Consider the following 23,392-nt stretch of genomic DNA (forward strand, 5'->3'; position numbering starts at 1 on the left):
AGCTGTCCTGCGCTGTTACAGGAGCCACTGTAGACAGCTGCAATCAACAGGGCCCTGGGCTGGAACCCAGAGTAGAGGGCGGGCCTGGGTTCCCTCCTTCCCCCCAACTCCCTACTTGATACCAGAGGAGTTGACCTGGACTGTGGGTTCCACCAGAGGAGAAGGTCTCTGGCCTGTTCCCCGATCCCCTAGGTGGATCACCAGAGACTGCAGGGATTGTTCTTCTTCCTTTCCCCGTGCTGGCCAGGGATGAGGCTAACTGAGTGAACGGTAGATTTGAGTCACGAAAGTGGCCAAACTGAGGGCTGCCGTGAACCTCTGAGGCAAGAAAATCCACCAAAAAGCGCAGGATCCACGAAGGCAGAGGAGGAGCTTTGTCACACCAGCTATTCCCCATTTTGTAGTTGTGCATTTGATTTGATTTTCCTTCCAACATACTTTACTTTCCATTTGAATTTCGTCTTGATTTCAGACCAATTATCAGGGATTTTTGAATTCTAAGCAGAGCTTCGAAAGTGCTTGTTACTCCCTTCCAAGTGTGTTGTCATCTGCAAATTTGATCAGCAGAGGTGCCATCCATTTATTGAAGTCATTAATGAAAATAGTGAATTGTACTGATCCCAGAACACACACACACACCTCCGAGTCGGACAGCAAACCATTGAGAACTACTCTATGGACTTTTGACCAGCTGAGCATCCACCAGACAGTATTTTCACCTAGACGACTAGGTTCCTAGGCCGCGTATGAAACAGCCTTACTAAACTCAAGCCATAGCTCTCTGCCCTCCTCCTACCTGCCCCCCTCCCAACCATAGCGTAGCCAAATAAGCCTGTTAAAGAAGGAAAAATAGGTTGGTTTGGCATGATTTGTTCTTGACAAAGCCATGCTGGCTATTACTTATAACTAAGGCTGCAATTTAGTCACGGAAGTCATGGAATCTGTGACCTCCAAAGTCCTCTGTGACGTCATCCAGTGCTGGCTGGGAGCTGCAGGGTACCCCCAGCACCCCAGGCAGTGAGAGCCCCCCGCAGCTCCCTGGCAGCAGGGGGGACCCCCCCCCCAGAGCTTGCCACCTCTGCAGGAAGCTGGGCGAGGGGGGAATGACCCACCACAGCTCCTGGCTGCCACTGCCACGGGAGGACCGTTGCGGCACGGAGCTGCCAGTGGAGGGGGACCCTGGAGCGCCGAGCCCCCCAGGGGTGGTGGGAGCTCCCCACCCCACTGCAGCTGCCCAGGCTTCCCATTTTGTCATGGATATTTTTGGTAAAAGTCAGGGACAGGTCATGGGCTTCTGTGAATTTTTCATTATTGCCCATGACCTGTCCCTGACTTTTTCCAAAAATATCCATGACAAGAAATCTTAGCCTTACTTATAACCCTATTCCTAGTCTCCTCCAGGTGCTTACAAATTTAATAAGTTGTATCTTTCCAGATAGGGAGGGGCTGACTGGTCTATCAGGCCCTCAGGACTCTTTTTTCAAGATATGGTTGCCCTTTCCAGGTCCTTGCAGCTCTCACCCAGCCAGCATGCGTTCTCTAATTGCTAACGGTTCCTTAAGTATCCTAGGCCAGAGGTTCTCAAGCTGTAGTCTTCAAGTTCTGTTCAGGTGGTCCGCACACAAGAATGAAGATGCACATTGAGGTGGTGGCCTTGGGGAGAATGGGGGCGGGAGGTAGGTGGAAGGGGACAGTGGGGTGAGAAGAGCGGGGTGTGGGGTGGAATTTGGGAAGTGCAGGGCTGCGGTGGCCAGAGAAAGAGGTGCCTTTCCCCAGCTCCAGGGCTGCAGCTCCCGGGGAGAGACCCCCTTTCTTCCCAGCTCCACCTGTGTGGCTGCTGTATTGGGGGAGAGACACCCCCACCCTTCCCAGCCCCAGGTGCTGACAGGGGAGAGAGGGCACATCCATCGCAGTAGAAAGGTAAGACTATGGATATTAAAATATGAGTTGTGTGCTTTTATTTGAAGAACAAAAATACATTTATTATTAGTTTTTTTTAATATAGTGCTTTTATCCAAAGCGCTTCACAATAGCTAGCTAATGGTACACACAACATCTGGAAAGATCGTTAAGTGGTCCGCCGAGACCCTCAGCAACTTTCAAGTGGTCCACGGAAAAAAAAGTTTGAGAACCACTGACTTGGGCTGTTCATTAGGCCCTGGCAACTTGAAGACCTAACTTAATTAAATATACTTTAGCCTGGTCTCGCCCTATTGGGGCTTGCAGTTCATCTCCCTTAAGTAGCTGGCCACCATTAAGCCCGAAGCCAAATCAGCATTAACCATCTCTGTCTTGGTGTCGCCAGTTATTAGTTCAGCGTTCCTGCTAAGTCAGAGGTGGGCAAACTACGGCCCGTGGGCCCCTCCTGCCCAGCCCCTCCCTTGCTGGTCCCCCTCCCCCACAGCCTCAGCTCACTGCGCCGCTGCCGCAATGCTCTGGGAGGCGGGGCTGCGAGCTCTTGCCGGGCAGCGCAGCTGCAGAGCCCGGCCTGACGTGGTGCCGCCAGCTACCAGTGCTCCAGGCGGCGCGGTAAGGGGGCAGTCGGATAGAGGGGAGGGGAGTTCGGGGTGGTGGTCAGAGTGCAGGGTGTGGATAGGGGTCAGGAAGGTTTGAAGGGGGGCAGGGGTCCTAAGGGGGGCAGTTTGGGGCGGCAGCAGGCAGGGGTTCCGGGGACAGAAAGCAGGAGGGGATGGATGGGCCAGGAGTCCCGGGGGGGAGGTCAGGGGGTGAGAAGCAAGAGGGGGGCAGATAGGGGGCGGAGGCACAGCCTGGCACAGCCTCCCCTAACCGGCCCTCCATAGAATTTCCGAAACCCGATGCGGCCCTCAGGCCAAAAAGTTTGCCCACCCATGTGGTAAGTAGACAACCTGCCCTTTCCTTCGCTTGTTCCTAACGGCGTTAAAGAAACACTTTATGTCCCTTATGTGGTGTAACCCATTTTGATTTTATGCCTACAAACTTGTGCTATTCTTCTATACGGCTCCTTAGCAATTTGTCTATGTTGCCACCATTTGCTTTATCAGCTCAGTAACAAGCCTGGCACCATAGTAGCCTCTTACTATGCTGCCTTGTGGTCGTTTGCAGTTGTGCCTTTAATATAAGCTCTTGCAGCTCTGCTGAATGCCTTGCTCTCTTAGTTTCTTCCCATGGGGCCATATCTACCAGTGCTGTGTCTGTTCAAAAAAAAAAAGGCATATTTTTAAGGCCAGCATCCGTGTGCTGCTGCTCTCACGCCTTTCTAGCCTAAGAGTCAGAAAAGCTATAGCTTAAATGATCACCTTCACTCATATTCCTTTCCCTCTTCCGTGTTGCAACCAATGCCTTGCTCTTGGGCAGAAGCAAATCTAAAAAAATGGCTGTCTGCCTGGTTATTTCCTCCACCTTCTGAAACAAAAAGTTGTCTCCAATACATGCCTATACCCTATTTTGTGATTTGCTATATTACTTTGCCAATGGAGGCCCTCATTACCACCATCCAGTAGGCAAATAAGCCTGTCAAAGAAGGAAAAACAGGTTGGTTCGGCATGATTTGTCCTTAACAAAGCCATGCTGGCTATTACTTATAACCCTATTCCTAATCTCCAAGTGCTTAGAAATCGATTGTTTAATAAATTGTTCCTGTAGCTTTTCAGCTAGAGAGGGGGTGTTTGTTTCAGAACTGCTTCAGCCACCTCCTGCTCCTGATGTGCTAGTTTATTATAGATTCCCCAATACTTCTAGTTGTTCCCCCTTTATCTTTACTCAGAGACTTACAGTTGGGCTGCCTCTCACCGCCTTCTAGATCTCAGAACACGTGTCTATAGTCTTGATGGATAATGCAATATCTTCTCCCCTTTTTCACCTTGCCTGTCTTTCCTGAACATTCATTATACTACTAGGCCAGTCATGACATTTATCCCAGCAAATCTTTGTGATGCCAACTAAGTCTAGGGTGACCAGATTCAGAGGCGCTGACTCCATGGGTGCTCCAGCGCTGCACTGCACCAATCAGCAGCTCCTCTCCAAGCGCACCGCTGTGTCCTGCTTCGCCCCCTTCCCTGCCAGCGCTTGCACCATGAAAAAGCTGTTTCGCGCAGCAAGCACTGGGAGGAAGGGGGGAGGAGGAGGAACACAGTGCACTTGGGGAAGAGGCAGGACTGGGGAGGGGCTTTGGAGAGGGGTCCACTAGGGACAGGAAGGGGGGCAGAGTCGGGGCAGGGCCGCGGGCGCGCGAACACCCACCACCAAGGAACGTTGGTGCCTGTGACCAGATTGCAAATGTGAAAAATTGGGACGGGGGTTGAGGGTAATCAGTGCCTATATAAGAAAAAGCCCCAAATATCAGGACTGTCCCTATAAATTGGGACAGCTGGTCACCCTAACTAAGGCATAGTTTAGCTTATTTACTAAAGCTTCCAGTTTAGCCACCCCCAAGCCAAGCTCAAGATTTAGCCCTTCCTTAAGGTCGCCTTTTCTAATGCTTAATGATGGGCTTTTGTCACCGCTTGAGCGGAGAATGTCTTCTAACATAAGGCACAGCAGTGTCTCAAAGAAGCTCAGCCTAACAACCCTTGCATGTGACATCAAAAAGAAAAGCCAAACTAGAATCAGCGTGTCAAAGCAGGAGCAACCAAAATTAGGGTAATGAAAGTTTCCAAAAAAGTGCCTTTGAAACTGGCTGCTAGTTGTTAGTTGATGCTTTCCTTGTACCTTGCACATGTGTTAGCGCTCTGTATGTGAAGCGGAGGTGACGCATGGGAGAGGCAAGAAAGGTTAGGTGCCCCTCCATCAGCCTGCCCAGGCAGGGAGAGGAACGGGTGGGGCCAGAGCCTCTTCTACCATGCTGCCTGGGATGACGCCTAACGCAGCACAGTGGCTGGCTGGGAGAGCATGTGGCTGTGGCAGAGGCTGCCCCCGCAGATGCCCATGCAAATGAGATCAGCTCCAAAGTCCTTTTCCACAGCTCACCACGAGATGTCAGGGTAGAGCGCATTCTGTCTCTGCTTACAAATAGATATTAACTTATGATTTTTGTTGGCCTTTACAAAATGGAGCGGTGAGCTCATGCTGTGCTAGTTAAAAGATTCAAAACTCAATTGTCAAGGAGGAAATAAAGACTCGGGTCTATGCCATTGGGCAGTTTCAGTCAGTGAGTATGCACTTTTGCTGTATAGTGAACTAAGCTCCTGATGACGCTAAATGGACATTGTCCTAACGTCTGGCTCCAAGTCCTTTTGAGCTGTCTTCTTTCTACTAGAAAAATAAGCTGAGCCACACACCTCCTGAATTTGTTTTTCTCCTCTTGCCAGCCATGGTGTTATAAATAAATATAAAGGGAAGGGTAAACCCCTTTAAATTCCCTCCTGGCCAGAGGAAAAATCCTCTCACCTGTAAAGGGTTAAGAAGCTAGGATAACCTCGCTGGCTCCTGACCAAAATGACCAATGAGGGGACAAGATACTTTCAAAAGCTGGGGGGAGAGAAAAACAAAGGGTCTCTGTCTGTGTGATGCTTTTGCCGGGGACAGAACAGGAATGGAGTCTTAGAACTTAGTAAGTAATCTAGCTAGATATGCATTAGATTATGATTTCTTTAAATGGCTGAGAAATTAAGCTGTGCTGTGTAGAATGGATATTCCTGTTTGTGCATCTTTTTGTAACTTAAGGTTTTGCCTAGAGGGATTCTCTATGTTTTGAATCGGATTACCCTGTAAGGTATTTACCATCCTGATTTTACAGAGGTGATTCTTTTTATTGTTACTTCTTTTTTTACTGTTATTTCTATTAAAATTCTTCTTTTCAAGAGCTGAATGCTTTTACCAGCTTAGGTTAAAACTTCCCCAAGGTACAAACGATTTTACCCTTTGCCCTTGGACTTCCACTGCCACCAGCATGTTTATCTGGCTTTATTTTATTAGGAAAGCATTGTTTGGAAACGTCTTTCCCCCAAAAATCCTCCCAACCCTTGCACCCCACTTCCTGGGGAAGGTTTGATAAAAATCCTCACCAATTTGCATAGGTGATGTCACGGTTCCTCCCCCACTCTGAACTCTAGGGTACAGATGTGGGGACCTGCATGAAAAACCTCCTAAGCTTATCTTTACCAGCTTAGGTCAAAACTTCCCCAAGGTACAAAATATTACCCCCGTTATCCTTGGACTGGCCGCTACCACCACCAAACTAATACTGGTTACTGGGGAAGAGCTGTTTGGACGCGTCCTTCCCCCCAAAATACTTCCCAAAACCTTGCACCCCACTTCCTGGACAAGGTTTGGTAAAAAGCCTCACCAATTTGCCTAGGTGACTACAGACCCAGACCCTTGGATCTTAAAAACAATGAACAATCCTCCCAACACTTGCACCCCCCCTTTCCTGGGAAATGTTGGATAAAAAGCCTCACCAATTTGCATAGGTGACCACAGACCCAAACCCTTGGATCTGAGAACAATGAAAAAGCATTCAGTTTTCTTACAAGAAGACTTTTAATAAAAATAAAAGTAAATAGAAATAAAGAAATCCCCCCTGTAAAATCAGGATGGTAGATACCTTACAGGGTAACTAGATTCAAAACATAGAGAACCCCTCTAGGCAAAACCTTAAGTTACAAAAAAGATACACAGACAGAAATAGTTATTCTATTCAGCACAATTCTTTTCTCAGCCATTTAAAGAAATCATAATCTAACACATACCTAGCTAGATTACTTACTAAAAGTTCTAAGACTCCATTCCTGTTCTGTCCCCGGCCAAGACGACTACAGACAGACACAGACCCTTTGTTTCTCTCCCTCCTCCCAGCTTTTGAAAGTATCTTGTCTCCTCTTTGGTCAGGTGCCAGCGAGGTTACCTTTAGCTTCTTAACCCTTTACAGGTGAGAGGAGCTTTCCCCTGGCCAGGAGGGATTTCAAAGGGGTTTACCCTTCCCTTTATATTTATGACAGGTGACCACAGACCCAAACCCTTGGATCTTAAAAAAAGCATTCAGTTCTTGAAAAGAAGAATTTTAATAGAAATAACAGTAAAAAAGAAGTAACAATAAAAAGAATCACCTCTCTCAAATCCAGTAACACAGAAGGTTTATATACCCTTCCCTTTATATTTATGACACCATGGCTGGCAAGAGGAGAAAAACAAATTCAGGAGGTGTGTGGCTCAGCTTATTTTTCTAGCAGAAAGAAGACAGCTCAAAAGGACTCAGAGCCAGACGTTAGGACAATGTCCATTTAGCATCAGGAGCTTGGTCAAACAGATCCCTAGAACGTTCCGTTTCAGAAGTATAATATATGCCCCAAATGCATATATTTGATCTCTCGCGCCCCTTGCCTGCTGAGATGTACCTTAAACAGCTCCTCACCACCTCTGGATTGCTGTTTCTAGGCATTATTGCCCCAGAAACCAGCTAATGGTTAAGGTTATTTTATGAGACTGTCCCCACTGGCTGATCATGCTTTTCTGTGATGGCCAGGTGAAATAAGATGTAGAAGGGAACCATACACATTCTTTCCTGATAAGATTGTACCACACTGTGTTAACTGCTGGAAATGGCCCACCATGATTATCACTACAAAAGGTTTTCTCCCCTCCCACCCCCCGCTCTCCTGCTGGTAATAGCGCATCTTAAGTGATCACTCTCCTTACAGTGTGTATGGTAACACACATTTTTTTCATGTTCTGTATGTATATAAATCTCCTCACTGTATTTTCCAGTGAATGCATCCGATGAAGTGAGCTGTAGCTTACGAAAGCTTATGCTCAAATAAATTGGTTAGTCTCTAAGGTGCCACAAGTCCTCCTTTTCTTTTTGCAAATACAGACTAACACGGCTGCTACTCTGAAAACTGTGCTCCCAGAGCAAACAAGCATTCCTTAAACACCCCAGAATAAATCTAGCAAGTCAAAATCTTGAACAAGGCACAAACTAAAAAAGAGATGGATTGGAGATTGTGGTCCCTCCAGCCCCAAAGAATGAGACCACGTATATTTTTAAAAGCACAAGAAGCACGAGCTTCAGTCAGCCAAGCACAGTTGTCAGGCATCTGCTCTGTGGACAGTTTTGTTTTCGCCATTCACACATCATATGTAGGAGAGGCTGATTTATGTGAAGTTACCACATGTATTTCCGTACCTGCATTCACAGAAGGGGGAAGAGACAACCTTCGGCCTAATGCAATACATACACTAGCTTGTTTTATTGTAGATGAGTGTGCAATATAAATATTTTTGCCACAGGATGAGCATAATTCAGGAAGAAAATGTCAGCATAATCCCACCAATATTGGTTTGACACTTCAGAAAAAACTGCTGTCTCCTCCCATATGTTTTACAGGTGTGTTTTGCAGGTTTTTGACATTCAGCCAATGTTCTACTAGGTGAACAGCTTATTCTAGTTTGGGTTGTGACTATGAAGCAGTTTTGACTCTGTACATAGAGTCATAAAACTCTTTAGCACCTGTTTTGGCCAGCTCTAGTCATCAGTCTTTACTTAAAAAAAAATTAATGTGAATTTCAAACTGTGTTTCATGGTTGGCTGCGTTTTCTGGGGTATAGCAAAGCCCATTAACTTGCTGGGGGTTGATCTCGCAGAGATTCAGTGTCACTATTATAGTCAATGTTCTGTTCATTAGATTGTAACCACATGACTTGTGTAGCACACAGAAACCAAGTATTGTAGGAATAGCTTTATTAACTTTAAACCATCGTGTTATATTACAATTTATGCATCAGTATGTAAAATTAGCAGTAGTAAACTATTTACCATAAAAGATTCAGGAATGAACAATCTATATATTTACATTTTTAAATAGTGTCATTTTAATCTGAACAATGACCAAGTAGCTAGATGACTGTATGAAATGTTAATAATGGATGGGTTCATTTCACATTCAGCAAAGGGCTATTCAAATCCTTTGCTTCTTCCTTATTGTACACAAGAGACATGAATTCCAGGAGTAGCTTCAACAAAGCAGAACTCATGAGAAACACAGAGCAATTACTACATTCTTATTTTATGTCCATTTGGTCATACCAGCTACGTGTAGGAGAAGCTAACATAAGTAAATGGCATTTACTGAACACTATGATTGGACTTGACCCCTGTTCCTAACTTAGTTGCTGGTTGTATTCAGGTACATCAGGCATCTCCACACAATAAGTTAGTTCATGTGCTGAAATTCATGGCCCGTAGAAGAAAAGTCCTGGGCAGAGTTTGCAGTAGAAGCTAACAAAAACCAAGAAACTGAGTCAAGTCAGCTTTTACCATTTAAAATGAAAATTGCTGTAGGTGTGTTTGCTCTGCAAAGCAATCTAACTATGCCTGTGGTGACAGCAGTACAAACCAGAACACAGATTTGAAAATAAAGGCTAAAGAACAAGTTGAAAAGCACATTTCTGTCTAAAAGCTTCTTACCTAATATTGTTACAATTGCCATCTAACACTGATGTAACTGATATTGCAATTGCCATTTGTAAGCCAATTGCTGGTAGTAGCCATCTTGCTGACAGATGGTGGTTTTCACTGGGCTCCAATATTGCAGTTTTCATTCAACTCTGTCTTCCGACCTATTTCACAGTTGTTACATGTAGTGAGAAATTAATCTAAGTCCAAGAATTTTCCAATTGCTCTGCTGTGCAAAATAGGGTATAATTCCTAGGCACAAGTATTTCTGTATGATCGGATGTAATACGTGACTTCTTGGTCCTGATTCTGAATTTCCTGCTTTCTGACATTTTTAGGGTGATAAGCATAAAATGAATTACAGCTGGCCTAAGCAAGGAAGCGCTGTGTGTACTGTTTGGAGAGTCCAGAAATAGTAGAGCCTAACAAGGGGACTAAGGATGAAGTTTAGCACTTGGGTTTAAAAGGAGCAAGATGTTTACAATTTTTGGTACATATTACTGAGTATAAACACAGCTCCTAAAGCTTTTTAAAATGCACATTACTGGCCCCAAAATTATAACTGTGCCTGTCTCCCTGATATAATTACATATTACCAACTGATCCCCAAGGTATATTGAAAATTCTTATGAAATTTTGATTGGTGGATAAAATAAAGTTTCTGTATACAGACAGTTCTAAAAGTAAATTAATGTTGTAGTTTCCATTTTGTTCTTCAAACCATACAAAGGCACTACTTTACATTAAGGACTAATGTCCTGCAAAATTTCAGTCAAATAAAGGAAGCTATTTTAAGGTTAGGGTGGTGCTAAAACCCAGCTGTCACTAGTAACTTAAAACGACCACACCAGGCCTATCAGATTTAGTGGGGTAATATGTTTTGCTTCAGGATGTAGACATTGGGGTGGAAAAAGTTTCAACTTTGAGCTATTTTTTACAGCTGAGTTATAAGCCTTGCTTATACCAAAGACTGGCAGACCCTAAAATGTGATATGGTGGGCATGGATATCTATTTTTGGTGTGCGGCAAAAATGTCTCAGTGAATAGGATTTCCCTTGTTTTCTTTCCTCTTTCTGCTAAGAGAAAGAACAAAGGATTTTCATTCAGTTATTACCTTTCCCTTTGGTTCAATATCTGTCTGTTAGGGTGGTTATTTTGCTTTCCTTCTAGTGCTAACATCTTGCATAGAGACCAGGAATCCCAAAGCTGTCCTTAGAGTCAGATCAGAAAAGCTAGCTTTTAATTTTCCTATCCCCACCACCCCACAAAACTGACATTAGAAAAGTTCACATTAGGTGACTGCATAGAAAGTGTGACTTCAAAAATGGTAATGCGTAATCATACTTGCCATAATTTGTTCCTAATTAAATCCCTTCCTCAAGGCTTTATTTTTTACCATAGTGAATTTACTAATGAATACCTGAGCAAAATTTGGATCAACTAGGTACTGATATATCTTAATTGTACTTGGAAGGGGCTCCGCAGCTACAACTTGTGATGCTGTTTGTACAGAAGAGTGGCTTGGAGCAAGGTGGTAGGATGTTTTTGTGACGAAATCCACGAGCCGGTTGTATTGTTGTTCAGAGAGTCTCTCTCTAACTCCGTCCACCTAAAATCAGATAAAACAGCTTTATTATTGGAATGTAAAGTATCTGCAGTTACTGTTCATAGCCAGCAAAGATACTTCTGCATTAGTTTGTTATCAAGCAAAGGCTTCCTATCATAGATCTGTAATGTTGGTGAGGTTTCATCCTTTCTGCAGCTCAGTGTCTCCCACACTTCTGTGACGCGTGAGCTGCTTTCCTCTTTTACAATTCTGGTGGCAGTTCAATGTCCCCTTTCTCCACCTTCCCACCAGAACTGCTGCCTCTGTGCCAGCAGTTAGGTTTGCTCCCAACTACTTCCGTTGCCAATTTCCCTTTTAATTCATTTTCTGGGTGGTAATGAACAATTTATCATCTTTCCTCTTCTGCTACCCCACGCAGATCAGGTATCTGGCAGCACGGTGGTCTTAGCCACCCAGATCAGTTGTTGCAGTGTCCCCCAGGCAGCGGCAGAGCTGTCCAGTAAACACCGGACTAAATCCAAGTGGGGTTCTATATATGAGGCAGCATTCACAGACTTTTCAGAGGGTGAATTATGTCCTGCCTGTTCCCAGCCAGCCGACCATCACATAACCAGGGCATGGGACTCAGGACATGCCCTCTCCAAAGAGCTGTGAGTCCAATCAGGAGCTTCTGAACATTTCAGGGAAGAAGGATGCAGACAAAGCTATCCGGCCAGCTCAAGGGGTAAGTCCCACATAAGACCCAGCCAGAAGGAAAAACCCCTTAAAAGATCTAAACTCATCCCCTACATAAAGATACTGAAATGGGTTCTCAGGTCTTGGGCTGGCCAGAAAACAATTCCATTTTGCAAAAAATTTCAAGGTTTCAAAATTAGTTTTTGTTCCAATGCAGAACGAAAATGAGAACTTTTGAAAAATGAGAGAGACAGACAAACACACAAACAGCTAACAATGCAGTGGTTATGTATGTACCTGGGATGTGTGTGATGGTTCAAGTCCCTACTCTGCCTGATTCAGAGCATCCCGAGTGAGTGCCCTAACCACCGGGTAGTCTCTCGCTGACTCCCGCCACCCAGCTGGAGTGGTTCCTCTTCATGTAACTAATTTATTCATTGATTTACTCTGTAGCACAGTGGTTAGGGCACTCGCCTGGGATGCAGAAGACCCAGGTTTCAAGTCTCTGCGCTGCCTGATTCTGAAGCAGGGACTTGAAGCTGGGTCTCCTACATCCCAAGTGAGTGCCCCCTAACCGCTGGAGTGTCTCTCTCTCTCTGGTCATGACCAGAAATTCCATCCTGGACATAAGAAACCTTTATGATGAAATTGTCATCAAAACGGATACGTTCCATGATCCCAATGCAGATGCACATTCTAAACAAATCTTGTGCTCATCCAAATTCATAGGCTGTCTCCTGGTTGGAGAAAACTGGGTAAGATAGTAGCAGAGAGCACATCCATGCCAAAGCAGTCACTTCTGTTTCCACAGAGTACCTTGAGAAGGGACTACAAGCCCAACAACAGGCAGAAATGCAGACAGAAGTAAGATGGCACATATTTCAGGCAAAAACCTTGGAACTGCAGATCCGGTAGCAAAATCAGAGGTGGCAGCAATGCCTCTGCAAACTCACTATGACCACAAAGACTGTGCCTCCATCCTGATTTAAATGTAGGAAGCAAACTATCCCCCTTCTCAGAAGTTCTGGTAGGAAGCTGGAGAAGAGGGACACTGAACTGCAGAGGAGCAGCACAGACTGTACATCACAGAATTGTTGGAGACACTGAGCTGCAGAATGGGTGAAACATCAGCAAGAGAAGGTGAAATGGATGAAATTGGACTAGTTGGTGAAAGCAGTAGTGAGTTTCAGTTGCCCCCCTCAAACTAAGGGCATCATCTCATACCTTCTTCATCCAATCACCCATTTACCTAGGGAGGTGGTAGAATCTCCTTCCTTAGAGGTTTTTAAGGTCAGGCTTGACAAAGCCCTGGCTGGGATGATTTAACTGGGAATTGGTCCTGCTTTGAGCAGGGGGTTGGACTAGATGAGCTTCTGGGGTCCCTTCCAACCCTGATATTCTATGATTCTATGATTCTATGATCTCCAGCAGTCCCTTCACACACAAGTTGATACTGAACGGGCTCTCACCCCAGGATATGGGAGCAATACAACCAGTACTCCTGAGGGAACTCAGTGCCAAAAAATTCTGCACCAAAAAAAAAAAAAATTCTGCACACAGTATTTTAAAATTCTGCACAATTCTGTGTATTTTGTCAATAAATAGATGTGGAGGCTCCAGCATGGCAGAGGGGAGCACAGACCACTGGTTGCACAGATGTGGGAGATCATCCTGCAGCCCTTCCCCAGGACATGCACTCAGTGGTGAGCCTGCACCTGATCCTGATACAGCACAAGGGCTTACCCCAGAAAAACCCCAGGGCCCTGCCCCTCCATGCCAGGTGGACCAAGATAGTGAGCAAGAGGGACAGAGTCTCGCATGCACACCCAGGGGGAATGGGACTCTGCAAGAGGGGTGAGGATGTGGGTGGCAGGGGGGTCTGGGTGTGAGGGACTCATCAGGGGAGTCTTGGTGTGTGAGGCTTGGTGGGATGGGGGTCCAGGTGTAGGTGGTTGGGGCTCAGTGGGGTGGGGGGTCCAGGTTCAGGGGGCACTTGTTGGGGTGGGAGTTTCAGTGCAGGGTACTCAGGGGTGGTCTGGGTGCAGGAGAGAGGGGTGTAGCAGGAGCCTGGATGCAGAGGGGTGGGGCTTGTTGGGAGCTTCTGGATGTGGGGGGGTCGGGGCTCTGGGTGCAGGCGGGTGAGATTCAGCAGGGGATCTAGGTATGCAGGGGGTCCGGATGCATGGGGACTGGGCGGACGAGGAAGCAGCTCGCTGTACAATGACCCCTCTCCCCGTGGCTGATGAGTTATGGGGGCAGGAAGCAGGAGGGAGTGTGCAGGTTTCTGGGGATGGGTCAGGCCCCAGCCCAGGCTGCTCCTTGCAGAGGATCAGGAAGTCCTGTCTTCCCCCCACCCACAGACAAGCTGGGACTAGCAGCTGAGCCTGGCGCAGGGTCAGAGTCACTGGCTGGGGATTCTCCAGCCCCATCTCCTATGCTGATTTACCTCTCCACGGCTGTTCCGGGTGCCTGAAACAATGCACCTGCGCCGCTGGGGAGGGGTGCATGACTACTCTTGCGGTTTCCCTTTGCTTTCCCATCAGAAAGTCATTTTTCTGCAGTGAAGCAAAGAAATCTGCAGGGGACACAGTGGTGCAGAATTCCCCCAGGAGTAATCTGGCTCCCTCAGAAGAAATATTCTTAGCACTATATTCCATATTCTTCATCATTCTGAAGCACTTAGGGGGTCAAAGCCAACCTGGATCTCAAACAGCTCAACAAATGGATGACGAAAATGAGATTCTGGATGGAGACCCTAGCTTTGGTAAGTAGCATTTCTATCCCAAGGAGATTTCCTTGCCTCAGTGGACCTGGCAGGGCTTATCTGCATATCCCCATACATCCATGTCACCATCATGTACTGATATTTGTGTATGGCACAGCCCACTACCAGCACAAAACATTGCCATGTGACTTTTCATCGGCTCTCAGAGTCTTTCCCAAGATGCTGGTGTGGTCATAGCCACACTCAAGACACTCAGTTGTTTCTCTTCTTGGACAATATTTTGATCAGAGCCTTGACTAAAACAGCAGCTCACAGCACCACAACTTGGAGACTGGAGTTGCTTTAAGAAAAGCTCCCTGACCCCTTCCACAAATATAGCTCATTTGGGAGTGGATATAGATACATCTGAGGCCAAGTCTACCCTTCACTGAACAGGTTTGAGAACATTTGGAAACTGATTTGAAACTAAAGACTGTCTGTAGACAAGTATCTCCAGCTTCTAGGCCTTCTGGTTGCATGTATAGGAAATATACCACATATCTCCAGAAGTTTCTGCTGAAGGTGAGCAACTATGTTGCTTCTTAGTTCTCAGAGCAGTCAAATTGTCGAAACCTGAAGCAGACCAATGTCTCCTAAACTACTTGTACTAGGACCCCTAACCACTCACTCCTTTGAACCATTTACAATGGTCATGCCTTGTGACGTTATTGACATGAACTGTGACCATATAGATCATTATTGCAACCAGGGTCCTATGTTGCACCAGGTTTTGTACAGAGGAGGCCAAATGGGGTGTCTATGGAAAGGTTGTAGTTTGCTGGTTATGATTATGCTGTCTGTGTGTGTGTATCATTTTTGTATTTGAAGTTATGAATATTGGGTATTTACTTGTATCTCAATGTGTTTGATTCTAACTAGCCTCAGTGAAGCATTTGGTCAGCTTCTTGAGAAAGGACTATTCTCAGTAAGTGTCCAATCAAGAAACACTTAACTGACAATGGACTTTGGGAGACGTCAATCCACACCTGAGCTTTTCTGGGAACGTTCAAACGAACATGTAAACAATGGCGTCAGCCTGCAAAAAGCTGAATCATTCATAGGTATGTGACTTGCCCACGTGGCTACAAACTCCATCTTGTTGCTGTGACTTTGCACAGAAGAACAAAGGGGTTTCCGCCCACAAGAGAGAGAATATAAAAGGCCCTGGAAGCCTATCCATTTTGTCGTCAGCTGGCTTAAGAGATGGCCTCTCTACCCCCAAAGAGATGCCTGAAAGAAACCCGAACAAAGGACAGTAATTATGGGGGTGTGAGTGATTGCCTGACTCAGACTAGGAAGGCACCCAGACTGTGAAAGAAGCTCATTGGAACATCTCTGAGGGTGACTTTTACCTGCATTCAGTTTCCTGCTGTATTACGTTTAGACTTGCGTGTTTTTGTTTTATTTTGCTTGGCAATTTACTTTGTTCTCTCTGTTATTACTTGAAATCACGGAAATCCTACTTTTTCTATTTAATAAAATCACTTTTGCTTATAAATTAATCCAGAGTAAGTAATTAATTCCTGAGGGAGCGAACAGCTGTGCGTATCTCTCTATCAGTGTTATAGAGGGTGGACTATTTATGAGTTTGTCCTGTATATACAGAGTAAAACGGATTCATTTGGGGTTTGGATCCCATTGGGAGCTGGGTGTCTGGGTGCTGGAGACAGGAACACTTCTTAAGCTGTTTTCAGTTAAGTCTGCAGCTTTGGGGCGTGTGGTTCAGACCATGGGTCTGTGTTGGAGCAGATTGGTATGTCTGTCTCAACACGGCAGGATTCTGGAGGCCCAAACTGGCAGAGAAAATGGGCAACAGGTAGACTCAGCACATCAGGTGACAGTCCCAAGGGGGTTTCTGTGATCGAACCCGTCACATGGCTTTCTTTTTACCTGCCTATCCGCCTGCACTTGCATCTTAGTTGCTATGATACCTGCTAGCTGAGTCTCACAGTCACTGGAACACATGCAAGCTCAAGTGCTGGTCCTAAAGTAGGTACTGAGTCCTTCAGACGGTGGACAATTCCAAGAAATGTCCACATGGGTCTTCCTATCTGCTCCACAGAGCTTCAAGTACTCAAGACAGATGCCAGCCTACTGAGGTGGGGAGCACACATCGGACAAAGAACACTGCAGGGAATGTGGCACTCCATAGACAGAAACCTCTTGGAGGTCAGAGCAGTGAAGTTAGCCCTATGAATGTTCCAGAGCCCACTCATGGGCGATCATATCCCAGTCCAATTGGACAACCACCACCACCAGCACCACAGGGGAGTACATCAACAACCAGTGGGGAGCTCAAAGCTTGATCCTACTCTCAGGAGGGATGGAAATAATGGAATGAGCCTGGGGAAAATCTGGCTTCCATAAGAGCAATACGCAAAGGGAGAACTAAACTAGATGGCAGACTGGCTCCACAGACACACAGTTGACAACTCAGAAGGGAGGCATTCATTGCACTTGGATTATCCTTCAACGTGATTAGGACTACACTGGCCTCCAGATGGACTTCAACACTAACAGCCTACTCCTCCATTTAGTCATGGTTTACCTCATGGTGTCAAGAAAAAAACAGATATCCCAAGGACCCCGGAATTCCAGCTATTCTGGATTTTCTTCAAGACATTATGGAAAGGGACTACAGCACAACAACAGAGCACATCTGTCATCAGCCATAAGTAGTGTCTTACATGCAAGATCCTTGGGCTCTTTAGCCAAAAATCTTCAAGTCTCAAGAGTTCTCAGAGAATCAAATTGCAGTAGACCAATGTTTCCTAAGGGGGATCTAACTACTTGTACTAGGACCCCTAACCACTCACCCCTTTGAATCATTTACAATGGTGATGCCTTTCTTTCTACCTACCTATCTGTCTACACCTGCTTCTTAGTTGCTATAATACATGCTAGATGAGTCTCATAGTAGCAGCTCCATCCATACAGAAACCACACTGCCATGATGACAAGGTGGTTCTAAGGACTCTGGAATCTTTCTTACCAAAGGTGAATTCCTCTTCGCATGCTTCACAGGAAGTGATCCTCCCCCCAGTCTGTCCAGAGTCACAGCAGCCTACTGAAAAGCTGTGACATAGTGAAGATATACACAGAGCACTAAAGATCTCCTCATAAGTGATCCCTCAAAGTCAAGGATGATATCTTTCATGAATTATCCACTTCAAGTTATCTATGGGTCCACAGATGGCTGATGAGCCACAGACTCTGCCACATTGCAGACACATATTTCCGAGCAGGGTGGGTGAACCTGAGTTATTGGTTCGAACCATGGTGTGCTCTTTCTGTTGCTCCCGTTTTTCTGTTACATGTAGTCGAATCTGGTTCTCAAAGTGCCGAGTTCCATGCCTCAAGCAATTCCTCCATTGTTGTCAGTTTTGGGATATACATTCCTACAAGTTAATGTCAATGTTGCATTTTCTCATATTAGCCTTCAAGACACCTCTATAGCATGTTTTCTTTCCTCCTCTACCATGTTTGCCTTGGCTGAGTTGAGAAGAGAAAACTTGTTTTGGCAGTCTAGAATTGGGCAGCCAAACTACATGCCCTGCCCAGTGAAGTTGATGATAATCATCACCTCGATACTCGTGATATTGGCTTACGAGAGGACGCTGATGTTAGTGCATCTATCAGCTCATTTAATTCCAAGAATCTTACGCATATGGCATTGATGATACTTCTCCAGTGCCATATCTCCTATACCAGAAGTGGAGAAACTACAGCCCGCAGGCCACATCCAGCCCGCAGAACCCTCCTGCCCAGCTCCTGGCCCAGAAGGCTAACCCCCAGCCCCTCCCATGCTGTTCCCCCTCCCCCGCAGCCTCAGCTCACTGTGCCACAAGCACAATGCTCTGGGTGGCAGGGCTGCGAGCTCCTGGGGCAGCGCAGCTGCAGAGCCTGGCCTGACCCGCTACTTTGTGCTGCACGGTGGTGTGGCTGGCTCCATTTGGGCGGCACGGCTGTAGCACCGTCAGCCACCAGTAGTCCAGGTAATGCGGTAAGGGGGCAGGGAGGTTGGGTAGAGGGCGGTCAGGGGGCTGGGCTGTGGATAGGGGGCGGGGCGGTCAGAGGGCAGGGAATGGGGGGGTTGAATGGGGGCAGGGGTCCTGGGGCAGGCAGTCAGGAGAGGGGGAGTTGGATGGGGCAGCGGGGGGTAGGGGTTCTGGGGGCAGTCAGGGAGAAGGGGTGGTTGGATGGGGCAGGGGTCTGGGGGGGGGGGAGTCAGGAATGAGAGGAGGGGTTGGATGGGGTGGCGGGGGGCAGTCAGGGGTGGGGGTTCCGGGGGCGGTCAGGGGACAGGAAGTGGTGGTGGATGGGGCAGGGGGGGTTGGATGCGGCAGGAGTCCTGTGGGGGGGGGCCGTCAGGGGAAGAGAAGCAGGGGAGGGGGGGAAGGGAGTGGGGACTGGGCCACACCTGGCTGTTTGGGGAGGCACAGCCTCCCCTAACCAGCCCTCCATACAATTTCCAAAACCCGATGCAGCCCTCGGGCCAAAGTTTGTCCACCCCTGTCCTATATGTAGTCCACATTTCAGCCCCATAGAATAGGGTGGGGATCACAACAGCTTTATAAACCATAAGTTTGGTTTTAATTCTGATGTTGCAATCTTGAAAACACCCTCTTTCTCATATGACCAAAAGCTTGGCTAGCACATTTGAGACGATACTGGATACTTCTGCCTCCTATAGCACTGCTGGTTGTACCACTGTTCTATGCAGTTGTGCTTTCAGTCCCAGTGGCATACGTTTGTCATACACAACACCTGAGAAGTTATTCCACACTCTTCCAGAACTCCCCATTCTGGACCGTACCTCACATTCAAGCTTGCCGTCTTCTGTAACCCACCCACCCAGGTACTGGAACTGGTCAATACTGTTGAATTTTACTCCATTAATTTCTATATCTAGTTTTCCTGCAGCACCTCTACTGACCCATATGACCTCAGTCACAGTGATTTTCATCTCAAGCCTACTTAGCTGATCCTACCACTGATTTCACTATTTCCTTTAGGTCTTCTTTTAAAGGATGCCCTTATTGCTATGGTACCAAGTATCAGAGGGGTAGCCATGTTAGTCTGTATCCACAAAAGCAGCGAGGAGTCCGGTGGCACCTTAAAGACTACAGATTTATTTGGGCATAAGCTATCATGGGTAAAAAACCCACTTCTTCAGATCAAGAAGTGGGTTTTTTACCCATGAAAGCTTATGCCCAAATAAATCTGTTAGTCTCTAAGGTGCCACAGGACTCCTTGTTGTTCTTATTGCTATGTCATTTGCATACAGCAGCTTCTCACCTTTCCCCAATGGGATCTTCCTGCAGATGTAGTCAAGCAATACTAAACAGCAGCAGACTGAGGGCCAATCCCTGATGCAGTCCAACTTTCATTTCAAAGGGGCTTGTTCCAAAATACGTTCACGTGGAGTACATAGTGTACTCTATATAGTGCATTCACCATAGTTTTTATATCCTCAGACACTCCATATTTCCTCAGCACGATTGTAAGCATCCTTCTGTCCACATTATCGTACACCTTTTTTGTGTCTATAAAAGCCAAGAAGCTATCCTATTGGTAGTCTAGCTGCTTCTCTGTTCTTTGCTGAATTATAAACACAGCATCTGTGGTTCCTCGTCCTTTTTTAAAGTGAAACTGTTCTTGTTTGAGGTGGGATTCCACCATTCGTCTAATCCTGGCGTCCAAGATGTGTTCCAGTATTTTCAATCCATGCAACAGTAACTTTATCCTTTTATAGTTTCCACAGTCATGGATGCTGCCCTTCTTATGTACTGGGACCAAGATAGACTTGCACCAACCTTTGGGGATTCTCTTGCCTGCCATACAGCTTTAATCACTCTGCTCATCCATTTTATGCCTTTCTTACCCAAGACTTTGACCAGGTCCACTGTCACTTCATCAGGTAAAAAAGTGTCTTACAAAAACCATGGAACTAACAAGAATGAAATCCCAGCCCAACTGAAATCACTCCCCAAACTCCCATTGACTTCATTTGGGTCAGGTTGTCACCCATGGTGCTTAACTTCACTATTGTCTGCTTTTTCAGTATATTCAGTTTCCCTTTTCTTTGTATATACACTCTGTTGGGATTGTGAGCTCCTTGAGGCAGGGAGCTTGTCTTTATATGGGCCTATGAATTACTTGTTGGCGCAATATAAATAACAATACTGATATCCATGTTTGATTCTGACAATGCCTCTCATACAGTTCCATTCAAAAATTGGATGATGAGACTTGATGGTCAGGGAGAACTTGCTCAGTTTAAGTGATGATTTGCAGGAAAAAGAGAAGGGAGTTGCAAAATTGAGTACAAAAGGATAAAAGCAACTGAATAAAACCATGCTGCTCAAATATGCTTAAGTGAAAGTGGCTGGTAAGGGTTAGGATTAACAGACAAACCATGCCTAACAATGTGCATTTAATTGCTGAACTGCTAGGTTAAGCATCTAATAGAATTTGGTTTAATTATTTTCCATGTAAACTTGCAGGCAAATTGAGCAGCCCTAATGTTCTGAGCAATAAATACACATACACAGCTTCAGACATTAGAACCTCTTATTCAGAGAGCTAATGGTGGGCAAGTTACCAAGTTTAATCCAGAAAAGCACTGTGGTGGATGTTGAAATTTAATCTGGACAATGACTGAAGAAGGCAGAAGGGAATGATAGCACCTTTACTACTGAGTAGAGTAAAAATACCAGTGGCTGGTTTGGGACCTTAATCTCTGACCTCCTGACCCAGAGAGGAGCATGCCACCAACTGATTCCTACTGCTACAAACTCACCAGTGCAACTTTATCTTTAAATGAAGATACCACTGAATGTCTTTACCTCCAAATCACAAGGCACTCTTTGTTGTTTGAGCTGCACCTTCAGCAAGTTTTTTTGTTGATGGTCTTCTACACACTCAATTTCAGTCACAGGGAATGCCTGCTGCTGTGTGTCTTCACTGACACTGACCACAAATAGCACCTCTGACGTAAGTAGCAAGCATCCTTCATGCTCTTGGCCTGATCCACTCACAATAACCACGTCCAGTGCCATGTGGACCTCTGGCCTTCCCAGAGATTGAAGCATTTTCCTGTTTAAAAATAAGTCAGTATTAGAAATTGGATGTGTAAGGTAGTAACTCGCTTTTGTTCTTCCAGGTTTTCACTTAAGATTATAGCTGCCTGCCACCTAAAAATACAAGATAAGCAGGAGTTTGTTTTTGTTAAAATAACTAATACCACATTTCTTGCAATACTCATGTGTAAGATTTAAATAACAAGGTTTCACATTTATTCTGTAAAGTTTATCATAACTCCTTAATGATTTGCTGCAAAACTGACGTAATAACTTTATGGCTATTCATAATTACGTTCACCTAGGTCAACCAATTTCTCATCCCAACAGAGAAATCACCGTGAGAAGCTGGATCCAAATCCACTGCAGAAAGTAAACCTATCTTCAGTGACAGCTATTTCTGGAGATGTGCAGTATTTTTCTTGGGCTCAGTGCAATGATAAATAAGTAAAAACTTACTGAATGTCATTAAATAAAGATTAGCTCTGCAGTTGTAAAGCTGGAAGCAGATCAGCAGTCCATCATTTGCAGATTGGGTTTCTACGCAGTACCTTTGTGTTTAACATTCCTAAATAAACTGCTATAACTCAGCCTTTCCTAGGGAAGAAGCCTGTTAACTTGACCAAGAGCCAGAACCTATTAATAAACAATGTGGATGTAAAAATGAGCAAGTGTCTAAATAATTTTACCAGACATATTTGACGTGGCTGTTTGGAGTCTGCTCAACATGTTGATCACTTGGATGATAGCGCTGTTTGGGAAGCTGAGAAAGTCCAGCTCCATGCAAAATACCTGTGGTAAGAGAATTTAAGATTTTTACTAGATGTTTTCTGGAAAACAGTTACATGTTACAATGATGTCATCTGTTTAGAGCGGTTCATAAAATAGTGCAGATACAAACTGATGTCACATCTTTGGAAGCTGTAATAAAGATAATTCATTAACATTACAATGCAATAGCTGTGCATTTAACCCTTAGCAAGAAACAACAACAAATGCACTAAAAGTCAGTCACATACTAGCAATAAGGATAAAAATAATGCCCCAGATCCATCGTTCCAAAATGGGATAAGACACATCATTTACAATTTACATATAAAAAGTCAAGACCACCGTTAACTTTCTTGTTTAGTATTAAAATACTTCCACATATGTGCCATGATTGGTAAAAATTAGAAGAAAAGTTTGCCCAGGTACTGCATTTAAATGTTAAGTTACTTAATCCAGCTGTTAAACATGGATCTATATACATTTATGAGATCTCCTGGGGCATCTGGTTTATTATAAGTTCTTCTTAGTGCCAGCACAGAATGAAGACTACAAGAAGCAGTTAAACAGGTCTCCAAGTAGACTATCCAGAGTAGAAGATGATACAGCATGTGTGCTTTCTGATGGCTTGTAAATTTTTATAAATGAGGTATGGTCATTAGATCAAGAATTACTTGTTTGTAAAAACTTCATTGATATAATAAATTCTTTAACAAGAGTGACAGAAACTAGGTTAAGAGTTGAGAAGCAGTGTAACAAGGTATAGTGCTGAGCCCTTCATAAGTAAACAAAGGAAAATGATTTTGTTAAATTAAGCACTCCAGTGAAGCAATAGGCATTTTTACATAGGGTTGTCAGTAACTTATATTCCTTTTTATAAAATGGATAATAATTTAAACAAAACATCAGTATTTGAAAAAATACTTTAATTTTTTACACACATGTTGATGCTAATACTTAAAAGAAGCTTCCCACTTGTAACAATTGGCTTACCCAAGTTCTCAGCATTATGCAAGCGAAAATGTCATTTACAGATGGAGAGAGAACATGTGTTTATTTCTGTGTGGTCCCCCACCCCAGGGTCCCTCCCAAGAGGCACAGACCCAACTTCCAATCCAGTTGTGGCTGAGAGTTATTCTAACTGTTGTGTGTTTTTCTCTCACGCA

At 45.1% G+C, this 23,392-nt stretch overlaps 1 protein-coding gene across 5 annotated transcripts in view; it reads right to left on the bottom strand.

The window, feature by feature from the left end:
- Positions 1–8,627: 8,627 nt before the first annotated feature.
- Positions 8,628–23,392, bottom strand: part of VPS13B (vacuolar protein sorting 13 homolog B) — a 922,277-nt gene continuing 907,512 nt past the window's right edge. For 4 of the 5 annotated variants that reach the window (XM_073330465.2, XM_073330462.2, XM_073330464.2 and 1 more), the window contains exons 60-62: positions 22,148–22,250; positions 21,225–21,474; positions 8,628–10,979 (exon numbers count right to left, since the gene is read on the bottom strand). In XM_073330465.2, the coding sequence (XP_073186566.2) occupies positions 10,731–10,979; positions 21,225–21,474; positions 22,148–22,250 (602 nt within the window). In that variant the 3' untranslated portion in view covers positions 8,628–10,730. The remainder of the gene's footprint in view (positions 10,980–21,224; positions 21,475–22,147; positions 22,251–23,392) is intronic. The other variant, XM_073330466.2, reaches the window with a different exon arrangement.

This window comes from Lepidochelys kempii, chromosome 2, assembly GCF_965140285.1.
Source record: "Lepidochelys kempii isolate rLepKem1 chromosome 2, rLepKem1.hap1, whole genome shotgun sequence".
NCBI lineage: Eukaryota > Metazoa > Chordata > Testudines > Cheloniidae > Lepidochelys > Lepidochelys kempii.